At 35.8% G+C, this 12,203-nt stretch overlaps 1 protein-coding gene across 2 annotated transcripts in view; it reads right to left on the reverse strand.

The window, feature by feature from the left end:
* Nucleotides 1-1,548: 1,548 nt before the first annotated feature.
* The window catches only part of LOC123557589 (arginine--tRNA ligase, cytoplasmic-like), a 252,954-nt gene continuing 242,299 nt past the window's right edge, over nt 1,549-12,203 (reverse strand). For both annotated transcript variants that reach the window (XM_053543910.1, XM_053543911.1), the window contains exons 12-15: nt 9,845-9,958; nt 6,923-6,981; nt 5,240-5,487; nt 1,549-2,792 (exon numbers count right to left, since the gene is read on the reverse strand). In XM_053543910.1, the coding sequence (XP_053399885.1) occupies nt 2,683-2,792; nt 5,240-5,487; nt 6,923-6,981; nt 9,845-9,958 (531 nt within the window). In that variant the 3' untranslated portion in view covers nt 1,549-2,682. The remainder of the gene's footprint in view (nt 2,793-5,239; nt 5,488-6,922; nt 6,982-9,844; nt 9,959-12,203) is intronic.

Consider the following 12,203-nt stretch of genomic DNA (forward strand, 5'->3'; position numbering starts at 1 on the left):
ATTATCTTAGATAATATATTTATTATTCTTATGTAAACTCTCTATATATGCATTTACATCAAGAAGGCAAGTGCAGTGAAGCATTTACACTTGCTCTCGATTATTGCAATACAAAGACATAGATTAAAGATTAGTACAATTCAGGTTGGGGACCGGGGTAGACAAGGATAACGGTAATTTATTATGTCAAGTATAGGGTTATAGGATGGAAAAGATGTACGGATTTATAGTAAAGAATATTTGGGTGAAATTGTTACACTGAATCTTAAAAGGGGTGTACTCGATTTAATTACAACAAAAACAATTTTAATATGCTTTATATTTTATTTAAGAAGATGTAAAACAATTAATTTCAGAACAACACTGTCATGCCCTATGACATGTACCTACAAAAATGTACGTCAGTAGGTCATGATTAAGACTATTTAAGATGAGTATTGAATTCTGTATCAAACATTATACAAGTAGTCCAAATTTCTTTGCTGTTTTGCATAGACAAGGTGTTTCTTTGATTTGACCAGGTGACCTAGTTTTCGGCCCAACATGACCAATATTTGAACTCAATATCAAGACAAACATTCTGATCAAATTTCATGGAAGATCCACTGAAAAATGCAGCCCCTATTGCATACACAGGGTTATTCTTTGATTTGACCAGCTAACCTAGTTTCCCAACATGACCCATATTTGAACTTAACCTAAATTTCATCAAAGCAACATTTTCATCTAATTTCATGAACATCATGCCTAAAATGTAGCCCCTATTGCATTCACAATGTTTTTCGACTTAGATTTTATCAATACAAACATTCTGATCAAATTTCATGAAGATCCAGTGAAAAATGCAGCCACTATTGCATACACAAGGTTTTTCTTTGATATGACTGGGTGATCTAGTTTTTGACCCCAGATGACCCATATCTGAACTTGACCTAGATTTCATCCAGACAAACATCGTGATCAAATTACAAGATTCAGTGTAAAATGCAGTCTCTTTTGCATACACAAGTTTTTTCTTTGATTTGACCTAGCGACTTAGTGTTTGAGCCCAGATTACCCATATCTGTACTTGACCTAGATTTCATCAAGGCAACCATTCCGACTACTTTTTATGAATATCCAGTGAAAAATGCAGCCCATATTGCGCACACAAGGTTTTTCTTCGATTTGACCGGGTGACCTAGTTTTTGATCCCAGATGACCCATATTTAAACCTGACCTAGATTTTATCCAGACAAACATTCTGATTAAATTTTGTAAGATCTGGTGTAAAATGCAATTCCTATTGCATATACAAGGTTTTTCTTTGATTTGACCTAGTGACCTAGTTTTTTACCCCACATAATCCATATTCAAATTTGCCCTAGATTTCATCAAGGCAATCATTCTGATCAAATTTCATGAAGATCAAATGAAAAATACAACCTCTATCGCATACACACATGCTAAATGTTGACGGACAAGCAATGGACATCCAGCGATCACAATAACTCACCTGAGCAATGCTAAAAATGAACTATCAATTCCTCAAATAAAAAGAACAAAACATCCAAAGAATATATTTATTTAAATTAAGCGATTGCAGCTTTTCTAATGGTATGACAATTCTTGCTGGTTTTTAAACAAAATATCATCAAAAGTAAAAAAAATTATTTCATATCTATTAAGATTTGGTGCAACTGTACTTGATTTTAAATTAAAAACAGTGGTAAGAAAACAGAAATTGATAGAGAAGAGCAAATTTCGAAATGTATATTACTACAATAAACAAGAATTACAAGTTTTGCCACCAGCCACAGAAACAAGATACACCTAAATACACCACAAAACACCATAATACACCGAATTTTGAAAGTGTTTGTTGGTGGATCTAGAATTTTCGTAATTTCTTCCAGTAAAATGTAACTTTTAATGTTATCTTCAATAAATCTCTGTCACATCTTGTCTGTGCTCATCAATTATGCAGGATATGTATAATGTTCCATAAAATTCTACTTGAATCCATAATATCTTGTGTAACACTCCAATCCCTATCTCAAAAAAGAGTATTTTCAATTTTTATTTGTAGAATAGTAAAAAGTCTCCTAAACTATATCAGATTGTGGTGTTAAATGGTAGATTGTGGTAAAATGGTGCATAATATGGTAACATTATAAAAGGGACTGTTATAGTTTATACAACTGCCATTTCCAAGAATTGATATGATATTGTAAATTTACTCACACTGCTTTCTCCAAAGAACTTGCACTTAGATAATACTGTATGATTTTTAGTGACTCCTCTGTGTCTGAGTTTGTAAAACAGTTTGAAGACCAGTCTCAATACTCCAGCATATGATTGGCGGTTTCCAAATTCAAATTTGAAATTAACCAATGGCACAGCTTCATTCAGAGACGGGTATTCAAATTTGGTTTCAGAACCTTAGACCCAGTTTTGAAAATCTGAGACTGTAATGACAGTCTGGAGCCACATCTCTTTAAGATTTAACCACAGTTGTTTTTAGTAAGTGGGTGAAAAAACATCAAATTACATGACTGCCACTTTATACGGGAAATACACAGATGTTTCAGAAGTAATTCAGGAATCGATTCATATTTTGAATATCATTTGAGAAAAAATAGTTCTGTAAAGTGATTGTAAAACACATCTAGGAGCTGGAAATTATCCTGAAGCTGCCAAAGATTACATCCTGGATACGGGAGTGATCCCGAGGATATGAAATCCGCTGTTGATAACACTCGCAGTAGCTTCACACAGTAATATGCGGCTCATGTTGACTTTCACTATTTCACCTGAAATTAAAGGATTTGAACATCGTCAGTCTTTTTCTAAACAGTAACGATAAATCACAGCAAGAAGAACGTAAAGGAGTGTTTCACCAGTTGCATGTGTGCACGAGAACATCTGGCTCCACAATAACTGTAGTGTCTAATCCTGCAAGACAGTTACCCTAGAGCCAGTTAAGGTCATATGAGGGTCAGTTCATTTATATATGTCAGTATACAAATATTGTTGTGTGTGAGATATATACATGTCAGTTTGTAGGTTTTGATATGTTTGCTTAATAAGCTTTTCATTAAGTCTTTTTAAGAGGCATGACATATGTTCATACATTGGGAGTCATATATGAATATTGATCACAGATAGTCATGTCAAGTTATTATTCGTCCTCTAACTCCTAGATTTCTTTTCCTGCAAAATAAATAATGGCAATCTGGATTTTTATCTTTCTTTACATAACTCTGATAGCCCCCATCTTCATCACTGTCTTTCTTCATGACCTTTCTCTACGGCAGTAACTTTACATCTCACCTGTATCGCTATTTTTTGGTCTGTATAGAACTATATATCACGAATGCATTTCTATCTTACTATACATAGAAGGTACACATTTCATCTCAATTTCTATCTTTCACTTCATAGCAGCCAAAAATTACAGTCGAACTTTGTTCGCTCGAACTGGCAGACTTTGAAGAGTCCGACTTATCAGCAGTTTGAGTCATCAAACAATATAAATTATACAGGGAATTTGCCTGGACATGACGATGAGTTTGAGCGAGGGATGGTGCTCGAATTATCCATCAATTCATCTATTACTACAGATTACAACAAATCTCACAAGTATTTTTACCTTTATCTCCAAAATTATCTAAAATATAATGTCTTTCTGACTTAAAACAGTAGCTACAAATCTGACCTGTATTTCTATCTTTTTTACATAGTAACTATAAATCTCATATTTTATATCTTTCTTTCAAAACTAGCTAAAAATCTCACCCATCTTTCTATCTAACAGTAGATAAAAATCTCACCTTTGTCTTTTCTTTCTTTCTCTACACAATAGCTACAAATCTTGCCAAAATATCTTTCCCTACACAGTAACTACAAATTGCAAAGGTATTTCTATCTTCCTCTCTTTCAAAATTGTTACAAACTCCACCTGTTTTCTATCTTTCTTTACAAAGTAGCTATAAACTTCATTTACACAGCTATCTCTCTCTGTATATCAAATAAACACCTCACCTGTATTTCTATCTTTCTTTACACAGAAGCTACAAATTTTATCTAGATTTCTATTGTTCTCTACACAGATGCTATACAGTACCTTAGTCCTATTTTCCTCCACGAAATAGCTACAAATCTCATCTGTATTTCTACCTTTCTCTAAAAACTGTAGCTACAAACTTCAAATGGACTTCTATTGTTCTTGATACAGTAGCTACATATTGCATCTGTATTTTGTCTTTTTCTATACAGTTCTTATAAATCTCAACTGTTTTTTTTCAATCTTTCTATAGAGCAGCTAAAATCTCACATTTTTTTTATCTTTCTCTATGTTGTAGCTTCACTTCTCACCTGTATTTCTATCTGTCTCTACACAGTGGCTATAAATCCCACATGAATTTCTATCTGTCTCTACACAGTGGCTATAAATCCCACATGAATTTCTATCTGTCTCTACACAGTGGCTACAAATCTCATCTGAATTTCTATCTATCTCTACACTGTGGCTACAAATCTCACCTGAATTTCTATCTGTCTCTACACAGTGGCTACAAATCACACCTGTATTTTTTTTATTTTTCTCTATACAGTGACTACAAATTGCCTAAATTTCTATCTTTCTCTAAATAGTGGCTACAAATCTTACCTGTATTTCTATCTGTCTCTACACAGTGGCTGCAAATCCCACCTGAATTTCCATCTGTCTCTACACTGTGGCTACAAATCCCACATGAATTTCTATCTGTCTCTACACAGTGGCTACAAATCTCACCTGTATTTCTATCTGTCTCTACACAGTGGCTACAAATCTCACCTGTATTTCTATCTGTCTCTACACTGTGGCTACAAGTCTCACTTGTATTTCTATCTGTCTCTACACAGTGGCTATAAATCTCACCTGTATTTCTATCTGTCTCTACACTGTGGTTACAAGTCTCACTTGTATTTCTATCTGTCTCTACACAGTGGCTATAAATCTCACCTGTATTTCTATCTGTCTCTACACAGTGGCTACAAATCCCACATGAATTTCCATCTGTCCCTACACAGTGGCTACAAATCTCACCTTCATTTCTATCTGTCTCTACATAGTGGCTACAAATCTCACCTGTATTTCTATCTGTCTCTACACAGTGGCTACAAATCTCACCTGTATTTCTATCTGTCTCTACACAGTGGCTACAAATCCCACATGAATTTCCATCTGTCCCTACACAGTGGCTACAAATCTCACCTGTATTTCTGTCTTTTTCTACACAGTAGCACTTGTCATAGAACTCTGTGAATGCTGTACACAGTTCATACAGGTAGTCACACAAGCTATGGAGTAGAAGGTCATCTAGACATTTCAAGATCACTTCGGAAAACCGGAGTATAGTTTTAGCCAGGTTCCATTCTTTCTCATGGTCCAGCTGAACACCACCATTGTTGACACCTGCCTGAATCTGTTCTGGACTCACCTTGGCAGTACGAGCTATTGATCTGGAAAATACAACAATTTATCTTATGCTTTTCAGTGGAATACTGGAATTTATTTCATGTTTTCAGTGAATTACCGAAGTATAAAGAGTGAAATATATATGATATTTTCTCAGTGAAAAATATCAAATAGATTTTTCACTGGTAAGAAACTATAAAAGAGGTTTAGTCAAAACATTTACATGTATGATCAAAATATCTTTTAACCCATTAATACCATATTTAACATTTTCATTCATGGCTATGCAACTCATGAAAATATTGCATCTGGTGTTCACTCTTGAAAGATATTTCAATCTTACACTGAAACAAACAAATATTCTCTATATCTCAGTGAAACAAGTATGCTCACGGGCAGAATGTCGAGCCAGCCAACTGTCAAGTGTGACCTTGACCTTGGACCTAGGGACCTGGTTCTTGCGCATGACACTCCGTCTCATAATGGTGAACATTCATGCCAAGTTAAATCAAAATCCCACCATGCATGAAGAAGAAATGCTCCAGACAAACTTCGATTTGACCTTTGACCTCCAACTGTGACCTTGACCTTTGAGATAGGAAAATGGGGTTTGCGCATGACACACCTTCTCATTGAGGTAAACATTCATGCCAAATATAAACACGATTGGTCCATGCATGTCAAAGTTATGGTCCGGACAAAATCGGACAGACGCATGGACGGACGGATGCATGCACATACACCGAAAGAGGCGACTATATCGAGCTCACCACGGCTCGACAATAAATTAAGATATTTTCACTGTTTCAAAGCAGTGAAGATATCACTTTTATTTTTCAATGGTACAAAATCACGAATATGATTTAGAAATGATTAGAAATTCTTTGCAAAATATACTACTATAAAGAAATAGATGTATATAAATGCCTACACAACATCAAAATATTCTTTATTTCATAATCAAATGTAAATAATCTGGAAAATTATAAAACTATTGGACAAGTTTTAAACATGGACTTGTTGACACCACCACATTCTGACATCGTGGCATAATGTACAAAAGGTTACATTGGTAAATTGGGTAAAATTTGGTAAAGAACACTGCAAATTCAAAAAATAAAATTTATTTGTTTCAGTTTAATTAATATTGATATATATTTCTCTTGTGAACACCATAATTAACACTTTCACTTATGGCTGCACCACTCCTGAAAATAATGTTCACTCTGTGAAATACATTTCAATCTTACACTGAAATCTACAAATATCCTTTGTATACACTGAATAAAACTGCTTCATTTAGTCTTGCTAACAAACACCCAGGCATACTATGAGCTGTAAAATTCCCATCAGAAATCGTACATGCAAGCAATTATACAGCACATGTAATAGTCTTGAAAATACAATTGCGTGAAAGCCCAAAACAACAAATCTAAATATAAGTTCTTATAACTTAACTTAAACTACCGTGGTACATACCTTATCCTAGTGTATGCATACAGGAGATAGGCAGCCGTGTTCCCTCGATCATCCAGCATCTGAAAAAAACAAACGGACAATAGGTAAGACCGAACGGTGATGCTAATGCTAATGGGAAGACCCCAGGTGCCACTCCGTGCATTATTTCATCACGAGCGGGCACATTGGTAGAACCATCGACCTTCCATAAGCCATTTGGATGGCTTCCTCACATGTAGAATTCAACGTCCCGAGTGAGGCTGGAACCCACATTGATGAGGGGCAAGTGATTTGAAGTCAGCGACCTTAACAACTCTGCAACTGAGGCCCCCCAGTAGACACCTCTACCTTGTCCAATTGTACCACTGTGATAAAATTAGAACTTTTCTTGATTAGGTTTTTCTTGTGCCTTTAAGAGCCTTACACAGAGGCCTCATATTGTTGCTTTATGTTGTACATGTAAAAGAACCCTATGTCTTTGTGGAATCTGACAATGTACTAAGGATTTAACCCTTACCCTGATCTACACTGGTCGCAAAGGCAAAGTCTGTCATGTCCAGCATGACAAGGGTTAACTGCCTTTTGTCAGGTGATGTTCTTAATGTGGCATGTAAAAGATCTTAGAAGAAACTTCTAGAATTTCAACATCTTTAGCACTACAACCTGGGTAGCTCTAGCCTGGCTGCTGATCTGATAATCTTTTTTTAATTTCTTTTAATCATTTTTTTAAATTTGTTTGTTTCTTTTGGATTTAACACAATTTTTCAACAGTACTTCAGTTATGTAACGGCATACAGTTAACCTAACCAGTATTCCTGGATACTGTTGCAGTACAAACCTGTTCTCCAAAAATAACTACCAACTTTCCCCACATGAATCAGAGGTGAAGGATGAATGATATCAGACACTATGTATTTTATCAAGCTGCTATGGAGAACATTCGCTGCACCCGGGGACTAAAATTATGACCCCGTGATCTGTACATCTGCGCTTTCCCTACTGAGCTAAGCGGGTGGGTTAATTTTTCTTATATAATTCAACAATCTTTCTTGGCTACGATTATCTAGAAAAGGGACATAAACAAAAACATTTTACAGCCTCAGGCCTTATCTCCTTTGAACAAAACATAAGGTATGAACACAGACTTGGCTAGCTCTAACAGTAACCTAGACTCTAGTTTGAATCCCTGGCAGTGATCACTAACTGAAGACAACAAGTTAGAGGTAATTTCTCCTCCACCACTTGTTCATGAAGAGAGGTTGTTTATTACATGTGACAACAGATTAAAACTGGTAGAGATTCAAGAAACACTGGTTAGGTAAATTGCACACCATATAGTAACTGAAATCCTGTTTTAAAAAGCCTGCATAAAACCAAACAAAACAAGCAGACATTAAAAACTTAACACCCACATTCTGATCCAGTTTTCAGGTTTCATGTTAAACAGCTGTAAAATTACAATATTATTGTGATGCATCAAAAAAAGCAAAATTAACAAATGTTTTTAATACATTTTATCACACCCATAATGCAAATTGTATTACTTCATTCACGCATATGTTCTTTTTAGGTCTTTCTTCTTCCAAATACCTCTAATGGAATTTTACGAGTTCTGCAGACTTTATATGCACAAGTCGCATTTTAAGCCTATTTCATAAAATTATCTAAAGGTATTTTAGCACATTTTAAGGTTGCATTTCAAATTCATTAGCTCTGCATGCATACAGAGATTAAGGAAACCTTGACTGAAACAAAATACTTTTAAAGGTAGAACTTAACAAGATGTGTTTGTAAAACTAGCATGCACTCCATGACGGCCTTTCCTGATCACTATATCCTTTGACCAACTGACCCAAAAAAACAGTAGGGGTTATCTACTAAACACAGGCAATCATCCTATGAAGTTTGGCACCTGTAGGCCAAAACATTTTTTGTACTGTTTTGAGTCTAATGGTCATTGGGACCTTGACCTTTCACCAACTGACACCAAAACCAATAGAGGTCATCTGCTGACCAGAGGCATTCATCCTATGAAGTATGATGCCAAAGCGTTGTCCAGTTATTGATCGGAAACTGTTTTCACTCTCAAGGTCACTGTGACACAACCTTCTGTAAGCCTGAGCCTGGTCAGGAAGAAAAAACTTCACATGTCTTGCAGCATTTTCAGACAACAATCATGAGCTTCACATTGTAGTCTGACAGTGGGAACATTGTTTCTGAAGTTCCTGATCAGTGCGGCAAAGTTATCATTTATCAGTACTTAGTTTAAACATATTTTCATTCAGAAAATCATGAAATATTTACAATATTATTATTATTATACCAGATTTATATAGCGCCCTTTTCATGATAAACATGTTCAAAGGCGCTTTACATATAGCAAACGCAGCCACACAGGGCACGAAATTCATCCTCTACTAGTACAGACACAGAGCGATCTGACCAGAGGGACAGAGTGAGATAAAGCCCCCAGAACAGATAGAGAGAAATCATTTTAGATACAGGCCTGTCCGGCTAACTTAGCCTAGCTCTTTGCGAATAGACAGTCTGGTTCTTTAACATGCCCGGTGTATGGCACCGATACACGCGAAGCTGTCTTTCCTGGGAAGAACCAGTACAGGGCTCTTAGTTAGGTGGGAGACACTCAAGAGCAACTCAGAAATTTCCAGTGCCTGGACTGGGATTCGAATCCCGGACCTCTGGATTGAAAGTCAAGCGTGTTACCACTAGACCACCGGCCCACCCACAATATAACATTTCAGGAGTTGGACAGAAAGCTATATTAGCTTAGGGTTATCCTCTCCTTATTACTTCCGAAGAAGAAGACAGAATAGAAAGCAAGAAAACAGGCTAGCCATACTGTCAGTCAATATCTGAGTTAGTGCTAACCCTTTATCAACAGCAGTTAGACTACAAATGAAGGGAGTTAACTCACCAGCATACCTTATCAAAAGAGAAAACATAGTCGTGAATCCTGTTGTGAGAAAGATCAGCATATTTTATACAGCCGTATGCTACTGCCTCCTGTGCTGCCTTCAGCTCTTCTGGCGTTAGTTCCTGCAAAATATTGTCACTCAGAATGAGATTTTAGCAAATAAAAAACATGTATCCTTAAATGCAAAAGGTTCATATCTGAATATTCTCTCGGTTTCTTAAGGTGAGGCTATGTATCATCCTTACCAAGTGCTGGTAGGTTCAAATTCTTGCGAATAGGGTAGTGGTTGTCTACTGGTTATAGTTTCAGTCGCCCAACCCATGGGTTCAAGCCCCAATGGGGTAACAACCAAGATACCAGTCCTGGTTTTTCTAGGAAGCAGACTTGAAAGTAGTTTCGAATTCATCACAATTAACCCTTACCCTGCTAAATTTCTATAATGAACTTGTGCATCTTTAAATTTGGACAGCACTATTAACTGTTAAAAGGGGTGCTTACCAAAAATATACTGACTGAATTGCAAACAGTGCAGATCATGATCAGACTGCACAGATGTGCAGGGTGATCATGATCTACACTGGCGACAAAGACAGAATCAGTGATGTACAGCATGATAAGGGCTAAGCTAAAATAAATTAATATAAACTAAATTTCAGTGAAAGCCTAAAGTGGAATTTGTCCACTGTCTCCACAATCCCTTATTTCAGCTCGAGTACACTGAAATATTACAAGCATTCACTTACTGTACTTAAAATAAGATGAAAGAAATTTCTTTACCATTACTGTAAAATAAATCAAATTTGTGTCAATTTGAAGAAACACAAATGAGCCGTGCCATGAGAAAACCAACATAATGGGTGTGCGACCAGCAAGGATCCAGACCAGCCTGCGCATCCGCGCAGTCTGGTCAGGATCCATGCTGTTCGCTTTTAAAGCCTATTGGAATTGGAGAAACTGTTAGCGAACAGCATGGATCCTGACCAGACTGCGCGGATGCGCAGGCTGGTCTGGATCCATGCTGGTCGCACACCCACTATGTTGGTTTTCTCATGGCACGGCTCAAATGTAGAAAATCTCAGGTCTTCTGTACAAATATGGCTTTATCAAATTATACAAATGAAATAAAACGCCAATTTACTGCGTAGATAATTTCAATCTGACACAAAAATAAAATGAACTGAAAACTTTAAATTTCATTATGAAGAATATGTTCAAAATTATCATGTAAATTTCATAATTTAATCTTTAAAAGTAACATCCTGTCAATCAAATTACAACATACCAACAGGGAAATATGTGCAAATCAACCAACAGTGCATGTCCAACTGAATATGTATCTTATTCAATAAATAAACTGTTTTTCTTTTATTTATTGGCAAAGTTTGAGAAAGTTATTTTGTCATCAAGTTAAGGACCATGCTGTACTAACAGACATTTCCTCATGAATGATCACAAAAGAATGTTCATAAAATAAGTTTTTTGAGTAAATTCAAAATTCATAAAATCAAATGAAATTTTTATTCTTAAGGTTTCGATGGAGGCCTTGAGAAACAAAAATCAAACAACACCAAATCATAGAAAGAAAGAGTTGTTTGACATGAAAATTGAACAGCATGTAAAACATGTATATTACTTTACGAAACAAGTGTCAGTATACTGATATAAACATTGAATTCCGGAAAAGGGCTGCCTAAAGAGGTTCCACTTGCGGACAGTTAAACGCCTTTAAAAACTCACCATTTTCAAAGAACAGTTACACATGTTCGTTTTGATGCATTTGCAATAGCGTGCGAGTGGTGAAATTTTGCATAACAAGTTGGAACACAGTTTTCAGCAATTGTTTATCTTTATTTCTTTACAAATGACATTCATTTTCAAAGGGAGACAACTGTTCCCGATTATTTTAAGTACAAATGGCATTCATTTTCAAAGGGAAACAACTTTTTCCGATTATTTTAAGTAATCTTTGAGAAAAAGTTGTCTCCCTTTGTAAATGAATGCCATTTGTAAAGAAAAAAAGATAAACAATTGCTGAAAACTATGTTCCACCTTGTTACGTGAAATTTCACCACTCGCACGCTATTGCAAATACATCAAAACAAACATGTGTAACAGATCTTTGAAAATGATGAGTTTTTAAAGGCGTTTAACTGTCCGGAAGTGGAGCCCCTTTAGGCAGCCCTTTTCCGGAATTCAATGTTTATATCAGTATACTGACACTTGTTTCGTAAAGTAATATACATGTTTTACATGCTGTTCAATTTTCATGTCAAACAACTCTTTCTTTCTATGATTTGGTGTTGTTTGATTTTTGTTTCTCAAGGCCTCCATCGAAACCTTAAACAGAAAGTATTTAATCAAATATCC

Source organism: Mercenaria mercenaria, chromosome 5 (genome assembly GCF_021730395.1).
Source record: "Mercenaria mercenaria strain notata chromosome 5, MADL_Memer_1, whole genome shotgun sequence".
Classification (NCBI taxonomy): Eukaryota; Metazoa; Mollusca; class Bivalvia; order Venerida; family Veneridae; genus Mercenaria; species Mercenaria mercenaria.